General features: G+C 39.8%; 1 protein-coding gene across 2 annotated transcripts in view; it reads right to left on the bottom strand.

Annotated features, from left to right (window-relative positions):
- LOC124795534 (glycosyltransferase 25 family member) overlaps positions 1-27,011 on the bottom strand; it is an 869,126-nt gene that overhangs the window by 139,615 nt on the left and 702,500 nt on the right. For both annotated transcript variants that reach the window (XR_007016720.1, XM_047259606.1), the window contains exon 7: positions 17,596-17,653. Coding sequence is in view for 1 of the 2 variants with exons in the window: in XM_047259606.1 (XP_047115562.1) it covers positions 17,596-17,653 (58 nt within the window). In the remaining variant the exon portion in view is untranslated. The remainder of the gene's footprint in view (positions 1-17,595; positions 17,654-27,011) is intronic.

Below are 27,011 nucleotides of genomic sequence, written 5' to 3'. Positions count from 1 at the left end.
GAAGACTACTCAGACAGTCGATGCTGATTAAGAACGTCTCACTGGTGCACGAACGAACGTGGCTGCTGTCTCGAACGATGACCAGCAATTCTTCAATAAAGACACAGCAGCTGTTTGGCAGGGAGCATAGTTCACTGCACCTTGCATGTGTGAGGGCAAAACCGATTCATCTGTCAACTGTACAGCCCTCATCAGGTTATACCACTTCCAGACATGGAAAAGGGGCCGAGGCTGGCCACGGACAGGCGATGAAAAACCGCTGGGTCATCAAAATCTTTCGGTCCTAAGGATAGACCGAGACAATTGAGGATGAAGTACATAACATTGCTCCCACACGATAGCTCCATGACAAGAGATAACATATGCGAAATGCGATCGTGCCTTCAATCCTCGCCCTCTGTTACTGTGGGTCGATCTGCCTATCAGAAAAAAAGGATACAGTAATTTGGATGCTTAAGAGGTGGCGAACATAGGGGTATACCGCGTAGTCGAGCAGCAATTGTTGGAACCTGATCCTTAGTGGTATCAACAACTGATTGCTCGACTGTGCGAAATAGCAGTACGTTCGCTGGAGAGACCACAGCTTCTGCGAGTAGGCTATTGACAGGACTGGTCCAAAGGGCACTTGTCTGAAGTCGGACCCCACAGTGGTGTATTTCGCAGAGCATCCGCAAAGCTGAAGGCAATGCTGAGTCATCTACCAGAATCTCATAATCATGAGCGGACAGGATCAGAGCTTTGTGAAGCCCCAAAGTGAAAAACAGTGTGTGTCAACTGGTGTTGTTGGGGCAGAGAAGAATATTAAGGTGTGACCACGCATTGAAGAGCAGTCCCAGAAAGTGATAAAGACTCCAACATGTAGGGCAGTTGGTCGCTGAAGTTCTGGTTGTGGATCGACAGTATGATTGTGACAGAAGCGCATGACGCATGTTATGGTGGCTGAAAACTGTAAACCACAGGTGACAGCCCAGTACTGCACACTTTACATGGTGTCCTTCATTCGGTGTTCTGAAAAACCCACAGTAGAGGAGCAATACAAAATGTAAAAATCGTCAGCGTACAGGAAGGGTGACACTTTAGATCCCACAGTTGCAGCTGCACCATTGACAGCCACTAGCATACAGAGCCCTGCAGCAAGAACTTGATGACACCAGGAGTTATCATAAACCGTTTACAAGTCGAAGAAGACAGGGATGGAATTGAAAGACCACGAAATTCGAGGTACCAATACAGCCACTAGTTAACCATACATTTTAGTAACTTGCAGAGAATGTTATTAAGTCTAATTCGGTGATAACTGTTCATATGAAGGGGCGTTCATCCAGTTTCAGTACCGGGATGAGCAAGCCTTCTCGCCATTTAGATGGAAACTCACCCTCACTCCAGATACGACTGAAAACGGCAAGGATATGACGTTGGTGATCCATTATCAGGTGCTTGAGAATTTGGCTGTAGACGTGGTCTGGCCCTGGAGCCACATCAGTAAAAGGGCTAGGGCATTGAGGATTTCTCATTTACTGAACGAAGCATTATATGGCTCCAGGTAAGGCGTACTGAGAGACTCAACCTTGGTTTAGGGTAGCATCGTTGATTAGTAATCAAAACGTCATCGGTCCCTGGTTCGAAACCAGCCACTGGTTAAATTTTGATTCATAATCAGCACTGGCGGCCGAAAACTTCTGGCATAAGAAGCTGCCCTCATTCTGCCAACAGCCTGGTCAAAGAGGGTGGACAAGCGGACAGACGTGCAGAGCACTCACTTCTCCTTGGCGTGGGCACATGGCGCTAGTTTCTGACTTTTAGCGGCACGCTCATTGTATACTTACTTATACATCGCCAAAGAAACTTGTATAGGCATGCGTATTGAAATATAGAGTTGCGTCAACGGGCAGAATACGGGGCCGCGGTCGGCAACGTCTACATAGGACAACAAGTGCCTGACGCAGTTGTTAAATCGGTTACTGCTGCTGCAAAGACAGGTTATCAGGATTTAAGTGTGTCTGAACGTACTGTTATAGTCGGCTCACGAGCGATGGGCCACAGCATCTCCGAGGGAGAGATGAAGTGGGGATTTTTCGGTACAACCATTTCGTGAGTGTACCGTGAATATTAGGAATCCGCCAAGAGAATGCAGAAGACAATGGAAGCCACTGAATTAAAGATACATAACGTGTATCCACACGTTGGTAATTGGTAAAAGAGTCATGATGTTCTCTCCATTGGCAAAAGATTCCGGAATAGTCCCCCATTTGGACCTCAGGGAGGGGACTGCCAAGGGGGAGGTGACCATGAGAAGGAATTGAATAACCAATGAAAGGATAATGTTCTTCGAGAAGGGGCGTGGAATGTCAGAAGCTTGAACGTGGTACGGAAGCTAGAAAACCTGGAAAAAAATGCAGAAGCTGTCTATATATACTAAGGGTCAGTGATGTGAAATGAAAAGAAGACAGCGCTTTCTGGTCACATGAGTATAGGGTGATATCAACAGCAGCACAATCGTATAACGGGAGTAGAATTCATTATGGAAAGGAAGGTAAGGCAGAGAGTGTGTTACTGTAAACAATTCAGCGATTGGGTTGTTATCACAATCGCCAGCATACCAACACTGACGACAATACCTCAGGTATACATGCCAACGTCGCAAGCTGATGATGAATAGATACAGAAAATAAACGAGGGCATTCATAGGGTAATACAGTATGCAATGGTAGATGAAAATCTAGTAGTCATGGGAGACTGAAATGCAGTTTTAGGGGAAAGAATAGAAGATATGGTTACAGGAGAATATGGGCTTGGAACAAGGAACGAGAGAAGAGAAAGACTAATTGAGTTCTGTAATAAATTTCAGCTAGTAATAGCGAATACCATGTTCAAGAATCACAAGAGGACGAGGTATACGTGGTAAAGGGCGTGTGATATGGGAAGATTTCAGTTAGGTTACATCATGGTCAGTTCCGAAACCAAATACTGGATTCTAAGGCGTATCCAGGACCAGATATAGACACAGATCACAATGTAGTAGTGATAAAGAGTTGGCTGAAGTTTAAGAGATTATTCAGGAAGGATTAATACTCAAAGAAGTTGGATACGTAAGTACTAAGGAATGACGAGATACTTTTGAAGTTCTCTAGGGTTACAGATACGGCAATAAGGAAGATCTCAGAAGGCAGTACAGTTGAAGAAGAATGGACATCTCTAAAACTGGCAATCACAGAAGTTGGAAATATAAACACAAGTACAAAGAAGGTAAGAAACCATGGGTAAGAAAAGAAATAGTTCAGTTGAACGATGCAAGAAGGAAGTACAAAAATTGTCAGGGAAGCTTAGGAATACAGAAATACAATTCGCTGAAGAATGAGAGAAAAGGAAGTGCAGGTGAGCTAAGACGAAATGGCTGCATGAAAAATGCGACGACATGGAAAACTAAATGATTGCTGGAGACACTGGCCTCAGCATATGGGAAAGTCAGAACAACCTTCGGTGAAATTAAAAGCAAGGGTTGCATTAAGAGTGCAAAGAGAATTCCATTGTTAAACGCAGAAGAGAAAGTGTACAGGTGGAAAGAGTACACTGAAGGCGTCTGTGAGAGGTAAGAGTTGTCTGATGTTATGTGTTTGGCTTGAGGAAAAGTAAAGGCACAAGAGAGATAATTTTGAGCTGCGGTTGATAACGGAAGCAAGACTAAAGAAAAATCGAGACACATTTATGGAATTTGTCAATCTGGAAAAAGCATTGGACAAAGTCAAATGGTGTAAGATGTTCGAAATTCTGAGAAAAATAGGGGTTAGCTATAAGGAGAGACGGGTAATATACAATACGTACAACAGCCAAGAAGGGATAATACGAGTGGACGGCCAAGAACGAAGTGATTAAAAGGGGTGGAAGACCGGGATGTAGTCTACTGCCCTTACTTTTCAATCTGCGTGGAAGAAGCGATGACGAAAATAAAAGAAAGGTTCAGTAGTGAAATTAATATTCAAGGTAAAAGGATATACATGATACGATTCCCTGGTGACATTACTATCGTGAGTGAAAGTGAAGAAGAATTACATTAACTGCCGAATGAAATGAGCACACTAATGAGTGGAGATTGAGAGTAAATAGAAGAAAGACGAAAGTAATTACAAGTAGCAGAAGTGAGAACAGTGAGAAACTTAACATCAGAATAGACGACCACAAATTGGCAGATGAAGTTAAGGAATTCTACCACCTAGGCAGCAAAATAACCTATGACGAACGAAGCAAGAAGGTCATCAAAAGCAGACTAGCAAAAAGGGCATTCCTGGCCAAGAGACGTCTACTAGTATGAAACACAGGACTTAAATGAGGAATAAATTTCTGAGAACGTACGTTTAAAGCACAGCATTGTATCGTAACGAAACATGGACTGAGGGAAAACCGGAACCGGAGAGAATGGAAGCATTTGAGATGTGGTGCAACAGACAAATTTTGAAAATTAAGTGAATTGATAAGGTAAGGACGGAGGAGGTTCTGTCCAGAATCTGAGAGGCAAGGAATAGGTGGAAAACACTGACAAGGAGAAGGGACACGATGATAGGACATCTGTTAAGACATCAGGGAATGACTTCCATGGTACTAGAGGGAGCTGCAGAGGGCAAAACCTGTAGAGGAAGACAGAAACTGGAATACATCTAGCAAATAATTGAGGACGTGGGTTGCAAGTGCTACGGTGAAATGAAGAGGTTGACACAGAAGAGGAATTCGTGGCGGGCCACATCAAATCACTCAGAAGACTGACGATTCAAAGAAAAAAATGCGAAGTGAAACATAAGTGAATTCGCTCCACCCGCTGTTTGAGGACATGCAGGCTGATAATACTCGGAGACCCCCCCTCCCCCTTTCCTCCATGAACCATGGACCTTGTCGTTGGTGGGCAGGCTTTGGTGCCTCAGAGATACAGATAGCCGTACCGTAGGTGCAACCAAAATGGAGGGGTATCTGTTGAGAGGCCAGACAAAAGAGTGGTTCCTGGGGAGGGGCAGCAGTCTTCAGTAGTTTCAGGGATAACAATCTGGATGACAGACTGACCTGGCCTTGTAACATCAGCCAAAACTTTCTTGCTGTGCTGGTACTGCGAACGGCTGAAAGCAAGGGGAAATTATATCGTAATTTTTCCCGAGGGCATTCAGCTCTACTGTATGCTTAAATGATGATGGCATCCTCTTGGGTAAAATACTCCTGAGGTAAAATACTCTCCCATTCCGTTCTCCGGGCGGGGACTACTCAGGAGGACCTCGTTATCAGCAGAAACAAAACTGGCGTTCTATGGATCGGAGTGTGGAATGTCGGATCCCTTAATCGGGCAGGTAGGTTGGAAAATTTAAAAAGGGAGACAAATAAGTTAAGGATATATATATAGTGGGAATTGGCGAAGTTCGGTGGCAGGAGGAACAGGACTTCTGGTCAGGTGAATACAGGGTTATAAATACAAAATCAAACAATGGTAATACAGGAGTAGCTTTAATAATGAGTAAAAAAAATAGGGATTAGAACAAGCTACTATGAACAGCATAGTGAACGCATTATTGTAGCCAAGACAGACACGAAACCCACATCCACCACAGTAATACAAGTTTATGTGCCAACTAAGTCTGCTGATGAGAAGGAGGCTGAGGAAATGTATGATGATATAAAATAAATTATTCAGATAGTGAAGGGAGACGAAATTTAATAGTCATGGGGGGACTGGAATTCGACAGTAGGAAAAGGAAGAGAAGGAACAGCAGTAGTTGAATATGGACTGGGGAAGGGAGTGAAAGAGGAAGCCGCCTGGTACAATTTTACGCAGAGCATAATTTAATCATGTCTAATACTTGGTTTAAGAACTATGAGAGAAGTCTGAATACGTGTAAGAGACTTGGAGATACCGGAAGGTTTCAGATTTATTACATAACAGTTAGAGAAAGATTTAGGACCCATGTTTTAAATTGTAAGACATTTCCAGTGGCAAGTGTAGACCCTGTCCACAATTTATTGGTTATGAACTGCAGATTAAAACTGAAGAAACTGCAAAAAGGCAGGAATATAAGGAGATTGGACCTGGATATACTGAAAGTACCAGAGGTTGTAGAAAGTTCCGGAGGGAGTGTTAGGGAACGATTGATAAGAACAGGGAAAAGTAATACAGTAGAAGAATGGGTAGCTTTGAGAGATGAAACAGTGAAGGCAGCAGAGGATCAAGTAGGTAAAAAGACGAGGGCTAGTAGAAATCCTTGGGTAACACATGAGATATTGAATTTAATTGATGAAAGGAGAAAATATAAAAATACAACAAATAAAGCTAGAGGACAAATGTAAGGATGTAGAAACATATCACAAAGGGTAAGATAGATACTGCCTACAGAAAAATAAAAGAGACCTTTGGAGAAAAGAATGTATGAATACACAGAACTCAGACAGAAAACCAGTCCTAAGCAGAGAAAGGAAAGCAGAACGGTAGAAAGTATATATAGAGGTTCTATTCAAGGAAGATGTACTTGAGGGCAATATTATGAAAAGGGAAGAGGATGTAGAGGAAGATGAGAAGGGAGAATTTGGCAAAGAACTAAGACTTAAGTCGAAAGAAGGCCCTGGGAGTAAACAACATTCTGTTAGAGCTACTGATAGCTTTAGGAGATCCAGCCATGACAAAACTCTTCCATCTGGTGGGCAAGATACATGCGACAGACGAAACACCCTCAGACCATCAGACTTCAAGAAGAATATAACGACCCCAATTCCAAATAAAGCAGGTGCTGACAGGTGTGAAAATTATCGAACTATTAATTTAACGAGTCACGGTTGAAAATACTAATATGAATCCTTTACAGAAGAATGGAAACACTGCTAGAAGAAGCCAACCTCGTGGAAATGTAGGAACACGTGAGGTAATATTGACCCTACGACTTCTCATAGAATATAGATTAAGGGAAGACAAACCTACGTTTATAGCCTTTGTAGACTTAGAGAAACCTTTTGACAATGTAGATTGGAATACCCTTTTTAAAATAATTCTAAATGTGGCAGGGGTAAAATACAGCGAGAGAAAGACTATTTACAATTTGTACAGAAACCAGATAGCAGTTATATGAGTCGAGGGGCGAAAGGGCAGCAGTGGTCGAGAGGGTTGTAGCCTATCCCCGATGTTATTTAATCTGTATACTGATCAAGCAGTAAAGGAAACAAAAGAGAAATTTGGAGTAGGGATTAAAGTCCAGGGAGAAGAAATAAAAACTTTGAGGTTTGTCGATGACATTCTAATTCTGTCAGAGACAGCAAAGAACATGGAAGAGCATTTGAACAGAATGGACAGTGTCTTGAAAGGAGGATATGAGACGAACAGATGAATATCAACAAAAGCAAAACGAGGGTAATGGAGACGGGCAATGGCAAGTAAAGCGTATCTGGAGAAGAGAAATTTGTTAACATCGATTATAGACTTAAGTGGCAGGAAGTCTTTTATGAAAGTATTTGTCTGGTGTAACCACGTATGGAAGTGCTGCATGAACAATGAAAAGTTCAGACAAGAAAAGAATAGAAGATTTTGAAATATGGTGCTACAGAAGCATGCTAATGAGGAGGTACAGAACAGAATTGGGGAGAAGAGAAATTTGTGGTAAAACTTGACTAAAAGAAGGGATCGGTTGCTAGGACACATTATGAGGCACCAAGGGATCACCAATTTAGTACTGGAGGGAAGCGTGGGGGATATAAATCGTAGAGGGAGACCAAGAGATGAATACAGTAAGCAGATTCAGAGGGATGGATGTTGCAATAGTTACCCAGAGATGAAGAGGCTTGCACATGATAGAGTTGCATGGAGAGCTGCATCAAAACAATCTTTGGGCAGAAGAACACAACAACAACTCTCTTGAGGCCTAAGCATAATGCAGAGCAAAAATTTGGCGACAGCATCTGTGCCATGTAGGCAATATTAAGAAAGGCACTAGGAACACCTGCGGGGGACTTGTGTCCCTAGAGGCATCCAACATTTGCCCAAACACTTGAAGTCGGGATAAATGGTCCAACGGTAGTAACATACCGTTCCCAGCATTCTTATTTCTGTCGTATTAGTAGGTGGCAATCCCAACCACAGAGTCGGTTAAAGAATACGAGTTGCTACATTTATGGATCTCACTTATGACATTGGAGAGCCCACCAACAATGTGTAATGACCACGCCAAATTTGGAAGCGCACCAAGGTACTGTTATCTGATAGGGAAATCCTGAGGAACACGGGGTCACTAAGTCTGCTGCAAACAGATTGACTATGGTTGTGCTCGGGACAGTTGTATCGGTACCCTCGCATAGCAGGGTGTTAAGGGCGATGGCAGAAGTCAAAGCCATCCCAGTTCGCATTTTTAGAGCCCATCTGAGTGTGTACACCCAGGCGAGTGATGCAGAGCGTGGGATGGGACAGCTGGAAACTGATTACTACCACAGGTCATCACTGACTTCCAATGGATGGAGAAGTGCAGGGTTCCAAATAGAAAATCAGTGGCTGAATAAGATCGATAAGCCACACTGTGGGGGCACCGGCATTCAAGAGACGAAGATCAAACTCTATGAGCGAAGTTTCGACAGCTTTACCGCACTCAGTGGTCGCACTTACAACCCACAAAAGGTTGTGGGCATTAAAGTCATCTCAAAATGAGGAAGAGTGCGTGGGGGGGGGGGCGGGGGGGAAGGGGGAGAGACAGGATTGAGGAATCAGCACAGACAACTCTTTCTGAGACACTTCAACATCAGGAGGAAGATGTGAGAGTACGTTCAAAATCGTAAAATCCAGACACATTCTCATACAGTCAAAGCTTGCAAAATTATTTTTGTATTTCGACGTAACTGCCCACAAGTAGTGTAACTAAATGAAATTTGTAATGTTTATTAAGCGAGACAAATGGTCGTCAAGCCACAGTCACTAAAACAATAAAATTTTTAAGAGGCTACATTACAAGTGCGTCGAAATTAGTAATTTAACCTTTCAAAAATTTTATTATTTTAGTGGCTGTAGCTTGACGACCGTTTGTGGTGTCAAATAAATACGTTAAACTTCAAAACTGTACTGAGTGGTAGTGTTTTGCTGTAGATAGAGTCCAGAAAGTTTGTGCAAACTCCACCCGACACTCTGTTAAAGTCAGTCCAATTCTTCAAATAGCCCCGACAGCCATGGAGGTGCAATGCTGGGTGCTTGTTTTACTGGAGGGCAATGAAGAAAGCAGGGAAACTCATAAGAAACCTCATAGCTCAGCCAGGTGACGGAAAAAACCGCTACAATTCCACTGGGAGATCACACTATCAGTATCCTGTGGGGGTATAGGAGGACTAACGATGCATGTCATGCCCCAGGAACAACAGTTACAACTAGTTGCAAGTGCATAGCATCAGTATACATTGGTTATGAATCAGGGGCATCAGGACCTCCAACTTTGGTGCAGAATCAGAACATGTGAGATCCAGTGTCATGGGGATCACCAGAACATACTTCATCTTGGAGATCTTTTTGTCTATTTTGTCTTTGGATAATTCCGACGTTTGCAAGGGCTTGTCTCTTCCAGTTTCAGGGACAAAGGAGGAATGTCAACACTCACGACCTGGAACCTGTGGCTCATTCAGCCACTGGCTGATATCTGGTTGCAGATCAGCAAAATCTTGGATGGGGAGCATCCTGAGGGATCCTTCTGGGTGAGAAAAGCCAGGAGAGTCTGTTGATTATCTGAAGCAGGATTGAAGACTGACATCACCAACGGTTGATGACTCAGTGCTTCCAGAGTGGGTGTGGAAGAAACAGGAAGATGGCCCCAACCGCCAGGCGAGCTGGAGTATTCGAGCAGCCCCAAGGGCCTGCCGTAGAAAACACAAAGAGTGAGGGTATTGTCACTACAGAGGATGACTTTGTCATAGCTGTAGCAAACAGTCATACTTATAGGACGCAGATGGTCACATTTCTTCTCGTCTCCTGAAGTGAGACGGTCAAATTCTTGTATCCTTGTATTTTCTTTTCTATTTGGAATATGGTGCGGTCCAGTGGCCATGGGGAATGATGCTCACCACGAATGACGCAAATCGATGGAGCAGTACAAGGAGTGTTAACGTGCAACTTGTAACGCCGGAAATGCATAGCCTCTTATTTCCATCTATTGTACTGTAAATTTTTTCCTTATTTTGTTACCTCAAGATATGACATTTCTATGTCTTTATATATTGTAATTGTTTTACTATTTGTATATATATATTTATGCATTTATGTCGATGTATAATTGGTTTGTTTTGTAAATACTATTTGTATTTTTACGCTGGGTCTTGCCTAGGGAAAACTATGCTATCGAACGATTACATCGATAGGTCGTGTGGAGAACCAAAGTGTTTAGGATCTTTGGTAGTGATAACTCTGCCGCGTGAGCGCGGGCAGGGGGAGTCTGGCTGGAGTAGGGCGATGGAACAGGTGTGTTGTGTGACGCTCCTGCGAGTTGCCGCGCTTTCGGGATTTGGCAGCATGTAATTGCGCTCGACTTGCTATGATAGTTTCTGACACGGTGTCGCGGACGGGAAGCATTAGCTGGCGCACATCAAGAGCCCGTTTCGTCTGGTGACCGTGTCGAGAAGAAGGCGCGCCAACATCCAGCTTCTGCAACAGCGACGGCCGACAATGAGTGACTGTCGCCACCTCCCCGATCGATGATTTCAAACCTTCAATCAACCAAAAAGGAAGACTAAAAGCACGTAAAGTTTTAGAATTGTATGGCAGACCTCAGCTTTTTCAAACTGTTGCCTCACGAAATTACAGCAACTTAGCATGAACCTCTGTTGCTCATTGTGCCAATTGGATTACCAAGCAGGGTCCTTTCCTTTTCCGGAATGAAATTCAAACGCCAGCATTAAAGTAATATCATTCGATTTCACTGCTTTAATTTCAAAGTTCAGTTAAGGTATTCATAGCTGGCTACAATATTTAGATTACACAAGCACAAATTAAGAGTACGAGTTTTGTTACCATATTTTAGCTTACCTGTGACTGCAGCTCAGCTTGGTACGTACTAAATTTTACTATTGTTAATTGTTCAGAATCATTTAATTCAAGTTCAAAGTTAAATCTCTTATTTCTAAATTGCGTAGATTCAAGTAGTTTTTGAAATTATTGTTGAGGTAGCCCAAGACTAACCTTATTTTATTGAATTTCGAAGTGCTTCAGAAACAAAGTTCACTATTAATTTCAGTCACTAAATTAACTTTCAATTTTCCGGTTTTATTAATTCTTTTGCTAAATTAAGTCAGAGCGTAGCGAAATTTATTACTTCTGACAAACATTCAGTTTTCACACAACACGTGTCAACCTTCAGTTGCCACGCTTTTAGTGCTAAATATATGTGCATTAATCTTTCATTTTCAGTTATTATAGTAGTTGTCCATGGGACTGGCGACCGTAATTTTCCCCAAATCTCAAATATCTAATTAACGCCAATTAATTGTTAACGTAAAGACCGCACATTTACTTTCTTTATTAACTTTACCCCTTTTCAAAATTAATTTCCACCAATTTCATTTGCATTTTTCCTTTCATTTAGATATAACCCTTTCCTCCCTCTTTGCCAACAAATTAACTTCGGTAACGATTGATTTTCCCAAATTTCCCAAATTAGGTGCACGCGGTTTAATTTTTCACTGTCATTAAGTGAGGGGGAGGTTACAAACTGACGCCCACAATCCCTAAAGATGGGGCTGGCATTACAATATGAAGACATCTGCCCAAATCTCATGCACTTGAAGCACCGCATGGGAAGGGGAACATACATTTTCAAATTGCGTTGATACGCCATCACCTTTTCAGGCAATGAGTCGCCTTCAAAGGCTAGTATTAACACTTTTGTCCTATAGTCTCCATTGAACATGACGGACAAAATGCACACCTCATTGCTCCAAACTCTTTGGCATACACAGTGATTTTCCAGTGCAGGCATCAATAGTGCAATCCCAGCATGGTCAGGTAGCTACCACAGTGTAGGTACTTGATGGCAACAATGGGGACCATACAGTTGAAGAACGTGCCCGAAGAGAAAAATAATGACTGTCGAAAATCATACACAAATTAAGGCATAGTCAGCAGCGAGAAGACAAGACAATGGAAAGACAGAGAGGAAAAAAGAATAGTAGAAGGGTGGACTTGCAGCATAAGACGGGAAATAGCACTGCAAGGACGAGGGCCTCGTGTTGGAAAAGCATGTACTCACAAAAAGAAATGGTGAGCCCCCTTGGACCTGGGAAAGGGAGGGAGGGGGGGGGGGTGTGACAAGGAAGGGGCGAGGAGATGATGGTACCGAAAGTACCCTCTGAAACGTACAGTAAATTATCTTGCAGAATATAGATGTGTACTTAGTTTGTTACCAGAAATTCTGTATTTAATCCGCCGATGCGTCCAGAATCTTCTACGCAGATTTCTCTGCTGATCTTCGACGATCGCTAATGCAACAAACGTCCACTTCCGTAAATAAGCTGTGGTGTCTGCACCACAGATGTAGCAATCAAGAGTCGTAAATCACTTTGAGGAGTACATTCTGTGTGATGTCCCCGCTCGTTTCTTGGTGCAGAAACATGCCCCGTGCGAGGAAGGCACAATGCAAATTCCAGAACCGATTAAATCCACGAAATAATATTCCCAACTGGAAGTGCTTCGGAAAAAACGAAGCGAGCTATACAATAGGCCGTATTTCCAAAAGTGGGTGGGGAACCAAACGTACCAAATGAACGCTCAGGTACATTTAATCACAAAAAGTTCTACACTTCGTTATCTTCCTACTTCCCCGTCAAGCAAATATGATGCGAGAAACCATCACATTGACGTCTCAATGCAAACGGACCATTTCAGTACGGCTAATCGCAGTGTGCTAAAGGTAAAGCACAAGATACAGAGGAAAGCAGTAGTTGAATTACATAGCAGTTTGCTTTAATTTTTTACCCTATAAGTCAGGATGTGAGTTGTGTGAGAAGTCGCGGTGAGACACACGTTCGATGAAACAGTAGCATTTATTAGGTTTATGGAGGAAGAAATACATGAAGTTATGTGGTAGTTTTAAATATATTTTTGAGCTGAACAAGGTAAGAAGAAGACGCTTTTAGACTTCCTCTCGCAAGACTAGAATGCATTACATTTTGCGTATGGCGAACTACCAGCGGATCTTTACTGTCTGAATCTGATATGAATGTAAAACGCCGTCCGTGTCAATCCTTCTCGGATGTAGATGACATTTTGATCATTTACAGAGACCTAATAACGGCACTGGTCATCTGTCCAGAATCTCTAACGAACTTCAAGAAAAAAATGTGAGCTCTCAAAAACAAATTCCGTCATTTAAATTATTTGGATGTGACATTAACAATAGTTGATTACAAAATATATTTCAACATTTTTCGCACAGAAACCTGAACTGATCAAATAGTTCAACACACACTCATTGTCAGATCTTATTCATCCACAGCGCCGTTTCCACTCCTTTATCTGATGAAAATCTCGATGCTGAGATTAATTTGATTAAAATTTTTTCAGTCAATAATGGGTAAAGACCAATTACAGTGGAACAATATTTTCAAAAATAAAACAAATAATAGAATCACCACTTTTGGCACTTCTTCTAATAATGAACTTAATTAGAGAAGGAATTCTATACCATTTTTAGGGACTGTACCTTACAATATTCAGCGTTTCCTCGAAGAAAAAAAAAAGAAAAGGAAACACTTTCCTTAGAGTAGACTTTAAAACATCGTCCTCGACTCTCCTATTCATTTATGACATTGTAATTTGTTTCCGAAAAATCTAGGAATATTTACTATTGCATTGTCGTATATAAATGTTTATTTTGCATAGTACTGGCTGTTGACTTGCGAGATGAACACATATATGCTATTTAAAATTTTTTTGTTAATGTAAGCAGCTGATTTCTTTTACTGTTAAGAGATGGCGCGACTTGTTTCGTGTCCACGATGTGGCAACTTTGACCTGAGCCTCTTCTTCTGATGCCACCTCTAGTGTCTGTTTCCTCTTACGGCCCTTAGCGGCGTACAGTGTCTTTCGTCATGTAGCTATAGCTTTTACTGACAAATACCATTGTTATGTCCGTTCCAATACCGTAATTTTTATACGGTATTACATGTGATTTTAAGAAGTTCCTGTGTATGACGAGAGCATTTTGCTCGTAAATCTGTTTTCATCTGACAGTACACGTGAGCACAGTCACTCATAATTTTTTTCGGTATAATAACAATCTGCCAACTGCCTTGCCCCAGTGGTAACACCGATTCCCGTCAGATAACCGAAGTTAAGCGGTGTCGGGCTGGGCTAGGACTTAGATGGGTGACAATCCGGTCTGCCCAGCGCTGTTGGCAAACTGAGGAGCTACTTGATTGAGAAGTAGCGGCTCCGGTCTCGGAAACTGACATACGGCCGGGATAGCGGTGTGTTGACCACCTGCCCCTCCACATCCAGTGACGCCTATGGGCTGAGGATGACACGGCGGCCGGTCGATACCGTTGGGCCTTCATGGTCTGTTCGGGAGGGGTTAGGTTTTTTTTAACCATCTACTCTTTGTTTTCCTCTACGTTAATGATTTTACCATCTTTCTAGGTAATTGTTTTCATTTTTGCTGATGAAGAAACCTAAAGCCGGTGTCGAAACCACGTCAAATTACATGTTGCAATATTGTCAGGTAGTGTGGACTGTCAGTGGTTGCAGCATAGAAAATTAGCTGTAGACAATGTTACGCCTGTTTCCAGTGCATTCCTTTTCAGAAGACGACTGTCCGCAAATATCTCCGTATCTTTCTTCAATAACAGGTGTACAAAAAACTGTCATTATAATTTTCTAGTACACAGATATGTTTTTGTTTGTTGATGTCTGGATACATGCAGACTTAAGCTAAAAGCTGACCCTTCTTATTCTCAAAAGATACACTGACTTGAATTTGAAAGACAAGAGCAAAGAAAAATCCGTTACTAAAAGGGTAACGTACATATTTCTGACAGATAAATAATAAAAGTTCTAACATAAGCTTTGTAATTTAAAATACAAATCAAATTTAATATATTCAAGAAGTAACAACTTGAAATCTATTTACTACAAGGGGGAAGAGAGACAAAGGTTTCTTCACTACAATGTAACTAGCCAGGAGTTTCACTAGGTGATAACAAATGTTTGGAGATACTCCGAGAAAAGTTGATTCGGTAGCATTTAATCGACCGTTTTGACCAAACTTGACGGAAGTGCGTAAAGATGTTACAGAGGGACGTCGGTGTGATTCTGTGAAAACGTAGGGAGCTGTGCTGAAGAGGCGCCACCACAGGGCAGGAATGGGATCGAAATGGGAAAGCTCGCTTTCCAGAAACATCTAATGAAGACGAATATCTCCTAATTTTTTTAAAAAATTAGCTTTTCTCTTCAAGTTCTCGCATGTTGTATAGACTAGGAATGTAGTTAAATATCTTGCATTTTTTTCTTCGCGAAAATAATTATTGAGCAGAGCGAATAATTAAACACTTGCAAGAAAATCTTGTAGATAAATGTGTTAAACGTAAGGTAGTTACTGCGACAGTATTGAACAGTCATAGTGCCATTCTAACTGCACTACATTTGGCTAAACTGAGGTGCTTAGTACCAGGAAAGGTATTTCAAGCACGACTAAATTTGAGAAAAAAGGGTTTTTATTAATTTTTGCGTAAAAATGATTTTATATTATTTCCCAATGTTTTTAAATCAGTATGGCCTCCATATATTATTATCATTTTATTTTTTCTCAAAACAACATCCCTTCTTCTCAACACATCCTAATCGTACAGGGAGGAATGAGCTATCGTTAAAGATTTTTTAATCGGCTTCTGGCATTGCCTACCAGGTTTGCGCCAAATCGCATTATTCGTGGGAAATTTTAACGTAAGAGACGTTTTATCATTCTATGTGCAAAAGGATATCATGAATGCCCAGCTTTATAACTTTATTTTATGAACCTCAGATATTAATCACCAATAAGAGACTCCATTTTCATATCATCTTATTACAAATACCGTTTTACTTATTTTGAAATACTTAATAACGGGTTAATGTGTATACAGTGTTGTCATAGTTAATCAACGTGACGGCTGCGGTAGGGCATTATCTATGTCCCTATCCCTTATAAAAACGAAAAACTAAAATTACACGAAAATTGCATTATTATGTCAAATATTGGTTACATCCAAGTATTTAATGTCTGTAAAGAATTTTGTTCAGAACGATGTGATGGAAATGTATACACACGGACGTATCATAAATTCATTATTATTTCACGCCGTTCGGTTCATTGTTACTCACTCCCACAACCGCCCTTATCCTAACGACTGCACTTATGCCAAATACTGTTATTATTTAAAACTATAAGAGTGCGAAATTTTTGCACAGGTCCCCTGATAAATAATTTTAAAAAAGCAAGATACAGAAAAATTTAATTATATTGTTCCCTCTTTCAACACAAACTTGATTTTTAAGAGTAAATAAATGTTACATTACGATAATTTGAAAACATTCACAAAAAAGTTTTGAAAAGTTCGGATAGCAGATGTAATGCGTTCAGCATTGATTTTTCAGCATTTTCATCGGAAACTTCTTCAGTGACGTTATGCAACCACAAAGCGAATGGTTTTCTGTTGGGAAGACTCATACTCTCAATGCAGCTACGTCACTTTCTTCAGGAAACAACTGTCGTAGCTTAGCTATGTGTCTAGTAATACATCTCAAAGGTTTCTCCTTGAAACAACAACAACTCTTGCCATTTGTACATTTACGATGTGGTATTTTTGTAGAATAACGTTACATTTTTTTCCATGTTTGTTTCTTATATTTTCGTTTCTTATCAAAACTGGCTGTAGGATTTCCCTCCATTTTCTAACGGTTGCATGTTTTAAATTTCATCAATATGGTTAACGATGGTATGAGGCCCAATTACTTTCATACATCTTATAGGCAATGAAATAACGTCGAGATTGAAAGTCTGTATCAGTTTGTTAGTAGCCACGTCGATTACAATCTTCTTCATATCTCGGATAACGCCGTCTAGCAGTAGGAGTTAACAACTCAGAACGAGTGGCTTTGCGTAAATGGATGTAGACGGCAGTTGGGACTGACCCGTGTGAATGCAAGATACCCCTCACAGCACAGTAAACCCAAGTATTCGAATTTTGTAGAGTGTGATTATGATCTAAGATCCCCCCTCCCCTTTCCCATTTCTTTCCAGTTATGAATCTGTAAATCCATTCTTCTCGTACTATCAAGATCGAGCTAGTGTAGTGCTATTCTCAAAGTCCCAAAAGCGCCAGCAGACTCAGTTCCAGTTTTAGCCCTTTCTGAAGTCTATAGTAGCCTGTTCACCTTCCTAACAATTCACCGCTGAACATATTCCACCCACGTGGTTTCTGTGTACACTATGATTTGCATTTTACGCCAGTTATTACCGCAATAGCACAGTCGCTGCATATTTACGAGAAGTTTCATAGATTAAAGAAGAAACACATCCAGCAGACAATTGTTTACACAAATAAAACAAGCAAAGCAAACTGAGCAGGAGCTCTGTGCATTCATACCGTTTTCCATATGAGGTAGTGGCTGAGGAAGCATCCCACTTCTCCCATCGTCATTGGCCTGCCAACAAAGAAAACATTAACACATTAGTCACAAAGGGCAGTCAATCAAATCGCCAACAATTTATTCTAGAAGCTCTCGACCTCATTTCCGCAGGAAGCCACCGATACGGTTTAGAATATGCACGCCAGCAGATGATGAGAAATGCAAAGCAATAACGTAGCGCCAGTAATTGATACAGCAACTCTGATTGAAACTGCTGAAATTAAAAGCACTTGTCAGTTTTACGAGGCAATTTACGAGTGTAATATAGCGACCTCCGCGTTATGAATCCGACATTAACCGTTATTTTCGACGGAATGTACCACTCTGCAGGAAACTCCGTCGTAAACGTGCTGGAGAAACCACGGCATAGAAAATTCATAAACGGGAACGGCGCATTTCACAAATGCCTACCGCCGTGCTTCGCTTCACTTTGCACATAATTTCACGAGATTGCATACAGGAATTGAGGGACGTTTATCTTCCGGAATTATTATTCCACACTATGGATCACATAGTAACACCAGCATCATCCAAAATAACCATTAAGAATTTAAAACTCATAAAACCATTAGAAAGGCTGTGTCTGAAGGGACCAATATTTTAGACGTTGTTTCTGCCTGGCGATTTCTTTATGGCATCGTTATGTTGTATTGTGTATTTTTCAGTGTATAAATTTTGGTACGTATTAATGTAGCATAAAGTCTGAAAACAAGTATGTCTCTTATGAAGGCTGTTCTAAATCTTACACAGGTACATTTACTTATTAAAATCCTTGAACATGGGCATATTCTAGTGTTTGGTTAACGTTACTTGAAGTGGATAGAGTACATTCTACTTTCACAAAAAAGAACTGTTCCTCAGTCTCACAGTCAACAATTTATTTCATACACACATAGTTCTCGTGGCACTTCGCTGCCCAAACAATGTTGAAGCAATGGTTTTTGCATAGTAACACTTAAGGGAATATATTGTATACCATATGACGAGTTGTAGTTTTACTTATATAGCATTAGGTTAATATACACATGATAGTTTTTCACCTCGTTCACAATCTGTTCATTTCATTTCACTGATTATGATTAGTGCTTTTATGAAATAAAAATCCTCCCTAAACAGATTGAATTTGTATTATACGTTCGTCCAATTACTACGCCCCGCTCGAAATCAGCTGCCGGAAGGTAAACAAAGTAAATCGCTAAAATGTATTTTTTTAAATTAAGAAAGCTACAGAAATCAACGTACACAATGTTTTACTATCTGTCGCAACGGGAACGAAAATTCGAGTGCTTCATTGTCCCAGCAGTGAGACTGCACTGCGATTTACAATGAAGGGCGTAGTGAATTGACTGAAAAACGCGATTCGTTGTTATTGTATGTTAAATGTCAATGTTTATGTACATGAATTTTAATTAATAATAATCTAAAACAAGACCACATACAAATTCAAAGAATTTTGTATTTTAATATTTTGAACATGGCTGCGCTTCAGCAGCTGTGCATACAAAAGCTTCAATGGATTAGAAATAAGAGCTAACCAGTTGCAAAACGAAGGTTTATTAAACCTTGATCATGGTTTCGACGGTTTTAAAATCGCCTTCTTCAGAAGATGCTATACGCAGAATCACACTATCTATAACCAATGTGGGAGTCGTTGACTCTGTCTAGTACATGTCATCCACTTAGTCACCATTTAAAATACATTATATGAAAGTAGTAGCCGGCAAAAATGTGATATTTCAAAAAGTTTTAAGACAAAGTACTAGAATAGAGGGCTACTTCTATATAATTACTTTACATGGTGGTTAAGTGGATGATATGTGCTGGACACAGTAAACGACTCCCACACTGGGTGTAGAAAATGTGGTTCCACACACGATGTCTTCTGAATAAGAATGTTTTAAAACCGTCGAAACCAATGACAAGATTTAATAAACCTCAATTTTGCAACTGGGTGACTTTTACTACTAATCCATTGAAATTCCGTATTTCTTTTAATCAATTTTAAATTAATTTTTAATTTTGTTGCCTTAATATTTCTAATATTGCGACATCAAACATTGCTGAAGTTAAATTTTGTCAGCTTTGCATTATGCCTTACATAACAGGGTTTTTACGCAGTTATTTTGGAAGCCACAGATTAGGGCAAATAAAAGTAGCCCGGAGAACAGACTTCCAGGGTACGAAGAAACGCAGCAGAGGAAGGGAAACACAGTGCTTACCTGAGTGTAACACATGTTGAAAGTGACCACCATTCATCTCTTGGCACTTTTGGGCCCTGCTCGGCAAGTTTCTGAAGGTGGATCGAAGCTGGACTACTGGAATTGCTGCAATCTCAACCAGCAATCTGTTCATTTTACTGATTATGACTGGTGCTTTTATGAAATAAAAATCCTCCCTAAACAGATTGAATTTGTATCATACTTTCGTCCAACTACTACGCCACGCTCCAAATCAGCTGCCGGAAGATAAATAAAGTAAATCGCTAAAACGTATTTTTTAAAATTAAGAAAGCTACAGAAGCAACGCAAATAATGTTCCACTATCTGTCGCAACGGGAACGAAAATTCGAGAGCTTCATTGTCCCAGCAGTGAGACTGCACTGAGATTTACAATGAAGGACGTAGCGAATTGCCTGAAAAACGCGATTCGTTGTTATTGTATGTTAAATATAAATATCATCCTGGGTTTTTGAATGCTATGAGGGCTGTTACGACACACCTTATACTTCAGGGCTCCCCACACAAAGTAATTGCACACTAACAGATTAGGTGGCCAGCTAGGGCCACTACCAGACTAACCTCTGCTAACATCTGTCAGGCGTGAAGGTTCTGTGAATGTACTCCTAAGGTTCGGCCTGTTGTATCGGCAGTTCCTCCATCCTGTTGGCATTAACTGTACGTTTTTTCATCGTGGTTATGTGCATACATTCATGTCCAGTAGTATCCATTCGTTCGGACCATTTTTATTTACCCCACCCTGTATATATAGATATTTATTGTTTTCTGGGCACCTCGTGCAGGGTTCAATTTGAAGTATATTGTAGAATTTTTAAACATAGCTGCGCTACAGCAATGGTTCCACGTAAATCAGACTAAGAACAGCCGACCAATTGCAAAGGATAAAGTAATCTTTACCTAGGTTTCAATAGATATAAATCTATCTTCTTCAGAAGACACCTGGGGACAATGAACATCGTAATATATATTAAGGTATGAAACATGAGTCAAGAATAAAGTTTAACATATATTAGGAAAATATTGTATTACAAGATGTGAGAAAGATTCTTGGTACTTACAATATTATAACAACATGAAGTGATATGTCCTTATCGTTTAGGCAAACATCTGCATAGTTACATTAATCATATAAAATATAGCCCTGACACCAGGGTTTGTCAAACAAATAAAATAGGTACATAGAAGTTGCAGAGCGCCTAAGCGACTGAGTAAAATCGGCCAGCGTAGTAGCACAGCGGCCAGGGCAGGTGGCGCTCATGTCGCGGACTATGTGCCGATAGGCGTACTGAAGTAACATTTGAAACATCAATTTTAAATGCGTTCTTAAATAGAGTGATAATAGACAAATTGGCAAGCATTTGACACTCCCGTTATGACATTGTGGGAGGTATAGGAACAATAACGTAGATACATACATCAAAAAGACAGGTGGCGCTTCCGCCGTAAGTTACATGCAGTGGTCTATATAGCCAAATTATAAAGTTATATTACCATATTAGTGAAGCCCTTAGAACGTATATAAGTCAAACCATCAAGAACAATCAGTAATGGCTTTTAAGAAAATTACGAGAGCTGGTCTACAATCCAGTTACTACGTAATGTAGAATAAGAGAAAATTACATGAGGGCCGCTGTAGTGGCAGCCATATATCGTGAAAAGAACACATTATATAAACGATAGTAAACTGGAGGATTTGAAAGTGCATTATAGCTTCCTGAGGAAATAGACTACTGAGGTTACTAACAATAATGTTATATATTACACAGTATGGGTTTAAAGCCTTCGAAAAATTGTTTACAGGCAAGGTTCAACTGATCATTCAGAATATTGCCGTCTTTGAGCTCTAGATGTTTAAAAATAAATAGCTCTTCCCACAGATCTAGTCTCCGTCCTTTGACCTGTCTATGTAGGATAACCGTGTCTTCTAACTGTTTAGGCGTATGGCCAGTTAACAAGAGGTGTTCAGCAAAGGTAGAGTTGCGAATATTCGTTCCTTTTTTACCTAACAGATGTTCTTTATATCGTGTTTTCACAGCTCTGCCGGTTTGACCAATATAATAAGAGGGGCAGTTATTACAGGTTAGCTTGTAAATACCTGAATTAGAAAACCAATCGCTGGCAATCTCTACTGACTGTACAAGATTTCTTTTTAAACTGTTATCTGTAGAAAAGGAGACGTTACAGTTATATTTTTTATTCAGAAGACGTTTAATCCTATACGATAAGTTACCCAGGAAAGGGATGGAAATAAATTTTTTAGTTTCTGTGGTATCCGTGGGGAGAATATTTCTCAAAGTCGAACATTTTTGGGAGATTTTCTTATTGAGCAGGTAATCGATCATATTCTGGTTATACCCATTATTAACCGCAATCGCTTTGATGACATTCAATTCCTTTTTTTGATCCGCAGGTGATAAAGGAGTGGTTACCATTCGGTGAATGGCGGAATGAAAAAATGCCAATTTATGAGCTTTTGGATGGGTTGAGTCAGCAGGAATGACATTATCAGAATATGTTTCCTTGCGGAAGATATTAAAATGGAAGGAATTATCTTCTATAGAAATTGTTAAATCGAGAAAATTAAGTTCACGTTTATCATTTTGAAGTTCTTTTGTGAAGGAAATTTTTTCATGCAAACCGTTGAAAGTGTTCTCACATCTTGTAATACAATATTTTCCTAATATATGTTAAACTTTATTCTTGACTCATGTTTCATACCTTAATATATATTACGATGTTCATTGTCCCCAGGTGTCTTCTGAAGAAGATAGATTTATATCTATTGAAACCTAGGTAAAGATTACTTTATCCTTTGCAATTGGTCGGCTGTTCTTAGTCTGATTTACGTGGAACCATTGCTGTAGCGCAGCTATGTTTAAAATACTGAAATTCTTACCTGCCGAGGTATCAAAAGCTGCATCCAGGTATATGGACATCAAATTAAAAATTGTGAAAGCAGGTATGGCTATTGACTTTAATCACCAGTGCCTAGAGAAAGACATTATCCCTGATTATGTGAAGGCGTACGTAAATTTTAAACAGTGTAACAGGGTGCCTTCTATTAAAAAGAAGCTAGTGCATTTAGTCATTTCCGAGAGCACAGTAAATTTGTACAAGAAAAAAGATGTCCTTAATAGTGAAGTCTACTGTATACACCTATTTTTAACTAAAGCCTTTAAAGATCTTTGTAATTTTCAAATTGACCACCTGTGGAATAGTATTAATGAATGGCTCTCTAATCGTAAAGAAATAATCAAGGCCAGACATGAAAGAAAGCTTTTAAAGTTTAGTAATAGGACCACAAGTAAAAGTGATAATACAGCAGACAGTAGTGTTAAGCACCTATTTTACGATAGAGTACTAAATAAAACCAATATCTCTTTTACGCAGGCCGAAAATGACTTGTTGTGTAAAGGCCTTAAATATAACTTGCCTGCTAAACTCGATAAATATCCAGTTATTTGTAACCTCATTGTAGATCTAAAAATCGGTTTAGAATCTCTGAAATTAGAGAAAACGGAGCAAGTCAAATGTGCCTACGAATGTAACAACATAATAGAAAAAGAAATTAAATTATCTCCTAATAAGCAATCGGGCGAATATAGTATAATAAAAAGCATTAATCATAAACTTAGAGAGCACGACGCATTAATCACTAAGAGTGACAAAGGGAACACCGTGGTCGTGGCTTATAAAAATGAATATATAGAGAAGACTGTAAAGTTTTTTGAGGAAAACGACATCACTGAGGTTACTGTAGATCCTACTACTGAACTGCAAAATGAAATCCTGCGTACTTTAACGAATTCCGTCAGCTTGTTCAATAAGTTCCAAAAGAAAGGGCTTATAAATATGAACCCTAAACCACCAGTGCTTAGAAGTCAGTTTAAACTGCATAAACAAAATCACCCGATCCGCCCTATAGTGAATGGTATAGGCAGTCCACATCACACACTTGCTAGGCACCTCCATTTTAAAATTAAAGATGCTTTCACTTTTGAAAATAATTTTTCTGTAAAAAACAGTAAGGAATTAATTCACAATATTCAATCTATAAGTTGTACACCTGACACTAGGCTGGTGTCCTTTGACATCGTCAGCCTTTACACAAATGTTCCGGTTGATGAAACCATAGACCTTGTAAAAGAGAATCTTCTTAAACACAAAAAATTAAGTGAAACTCAGATTGCCGAACTCATTGGTTTGCTCAAGGTCATTTTAAAATACAATTACTTCACATTTAACGGGAAAATGTATGTACAACCAGATGGTCTAGCTATGGGTAGCCCCCTCGCCGGTTTTCTAGCAGAGGTTTTCATTAACGCCCTAGAAACAACGTTCTTCAATTCAAGTTCAGAATTATGCCACAAGATCCGCTATTATGCACGGTATGTTGATGACATTTTCATTGCTTTTGATGGCACTGATCATGAGCTAGAGCATCTCTTTAACACTTTCAACGGTTTGCATGAAAAAATTTCCTTCACAAAAGAACTTCAAAATGATAAACGTGAACTTAATTTTCTCGATTTAACAATTTCTATAGAAGATAATTCCTTCCATTTTAATATCTTCCGCAAGGAAACATATTCTGATAATGTCATTCCTGCTGACTCAACCCATCCAAAAGCTCATAAATTGGCATTTTTTCATTCCGCCATTCACCGAATGGTAACCACTCCTTTATCACCTGCGGATCAAAAAAAGGAATTGAATGTCATCAAAGCGATTGCGGTTAATAATGGGTATAACCAGAATATGATCGATTACCTGCTCAATAAGAAAATCTCCCAAAAATGTTCGACTTTGAGAAATATTCTCCCCACGGATACCACAGAAACTAAAAAATTTATTTCCATCCCTTTCCTGGGTAACTTATCGTATAGGATTAAACGTCTTCTGAATAAAAAATATAACTGTAACGTCTCCTTTTCTACAGATAACAGTTTAAAAAGAAATCTTGTACAGTCAGTAGAGATTGCCAGCGATTGGTTTTCTAATTCAGGTATTTACAAGCTAACCTGTAATAACTGCCCCTCTTATTATATTGGTCAAACCGGCAGAGCTGTGAAAACACGATATAAAGAACATCTGTTAGGTAAAAAAGGAACGAATATTCGCAACTCTACCTTTGCTGAACACCTCTTGTTAACTGGCCATACGCCTAAACAGTTAGAAGACACGGTTATCCTACATAGACAGGTCAAAGGACGGAGACTAGATCTGTGGGAAGAGCTATTTATTTTTAAACATCTAGAGCTCAAAGACGGCAATATTCTGAATGATCAGTTGAACCTTGCCTGTAAACAATTTTTCGAAGGCTTTAAACCCATACTGTGTAATATATAACATTATTGTTAGTAACCTCAGTAGTCTATTTCCTCAGGAAGCTATAATGCACTTTCAAATCCTCCAGTTTACTATCGTTTATATAATGTGTTCTTTTCACGATATATGGCTGCCACTACAGCGGCCCTCATGTAATTTTCTCTTATTCTACATTACGTAGTAACTGGATTGTAGACCAGCTCTCGTAATTTTCTTAAAAGCCATTACTGATTGTTCTTGATGGTTTGACTTATATACGTTCTAAGGGCTTCACTAATATGGTAATATAACTTTATAATTTGGCTATATAGACCACTGCATGTAACTTACGGCGGAAGCGCCACCTGTCTTTTTGATGTATGTATCTACGTTATTGTTCCTATACCTCCCACAATGTCATAACGGGAGTGTCAAATGCTTGCCAATTTGTCTATTATCACTCTATTTAAGAACGCATTTAAAATTGATGTTTCAAATGTTACTTCAGTACGCCTATCGGCACATAGTCCGCGACATGAGCGCCACCTGCCCTGGCCGCTGTGCTACTACGCTGGCCGATTTTACTCAGTCGCTTAGGCGCTCTGCAACTTCTATGTACCTATTTTATTTGTTTGACAAACCCTGGTGTCAGGGCTATATTTTATATGATTAATGTAACTATGCAGATGTTTGCCTAAACGATAAGGACATATCACTTCATGTTGTTATAATATTGCAAGTACCAAGAATCTTTCTCACATCTTGTAATACAATATTTTCCTAATATATGTTAAACTTTATTCTTGACTCATGTTTCATACCTTAATATATATTACGATGTTCATTGTCCCCAGGTGTCTTCTGAAGAAGATAGATTTATATCTATTGAAACCTAGGTAAAGATTACTTTATCCTTTGCAATTGGTCGGCTGTTCTTAGTCTGATTTATATTGTAGAATTACATAGCAGCTGCCGATGTAAACGTGGCTGGGAAATTAATGTTTGTGAAACCGTTGTGGATATTTATTATGTAGAGGCTGCCACTAGGACGTCACATGCCAATAACTTCCTAACAGCTTACGATAAATAAGCGGGGGTGATGGGAAAGAGCACAGCGCGTTACGGTGTTATGCTACTTTTCCTAAGCCTTTATTAGTAAATTCTTTGGAATCTTTAATATCTTGGACCTGAACGCAGGGAGCAACTGCATAAAGCTGTCTTGGTGAGGAAAAACTGAGAATCAGCCAAATCAGTTGCATAATGGGAAAATTGGTTAAAACCCCTCCACCTCGATTTCGACATCTTCAAAAACGTCTTCAGAAGGATCAGTGACTGGCACCTCCACAACATTATGCAACCAGTGTAAGTTTTCTGAAGAAGAAGTTTTTAAAGACTTCGAAACTTAGGTTAAGATGTTCTAATAAACCTTTTCACTACTGCAAATGATTTGGCACTTTTTCAACTTTTCCTCGGGCAGATTCTTTGGAATGATTCTAAGGTGAATATATTATGAAATACAGGTCTGAAATACGGGCACTGAGAAGAATAAACCTCTTTTATCGTTCGAAAACAGGAATGCCACAAGTAAAGGAAAGTTGTGACCATCTGTTTAAACACCATCATACCCCACCAGCCAGGGTACTGTTGGATGAGGTAGGCGCTTGTCCTTACTTTATTTATGAAACACGTCATATTCTAACAATACTATGGGAGATAACGTACGCCTGTGCGGTCGCACTCGACTCGTAGTTAAGCCGGTTCGAATCTTGGAGGAGACTGTAACGTACACTGCCAGTAAATGGTAGGCGAGGGGAAGGTATGTGGTGTCA

The sequence above is a fragment of the Schistocerca piceifrons genome, chromosome 4 (genome assembly GCF_021461385.2).
Source record: "Schistocerca piceifrons isolate TAMUIC-IGC-003096 chromosome 4, iqSchPice1.1, whole genome shotgun sequence".
In the NCBI taxonomy this organism is placed as follows: Eukaryota; Metazoa; Arthropoda; class Insecta; order Orthoptera; family Acrididae; genus Schistocerca; species Schistocerca piceifrons.
Note: the sequence above shows the minus strand (reverse complement) of the source record. Positions and strands in the feature narration are given on the sequence as shown.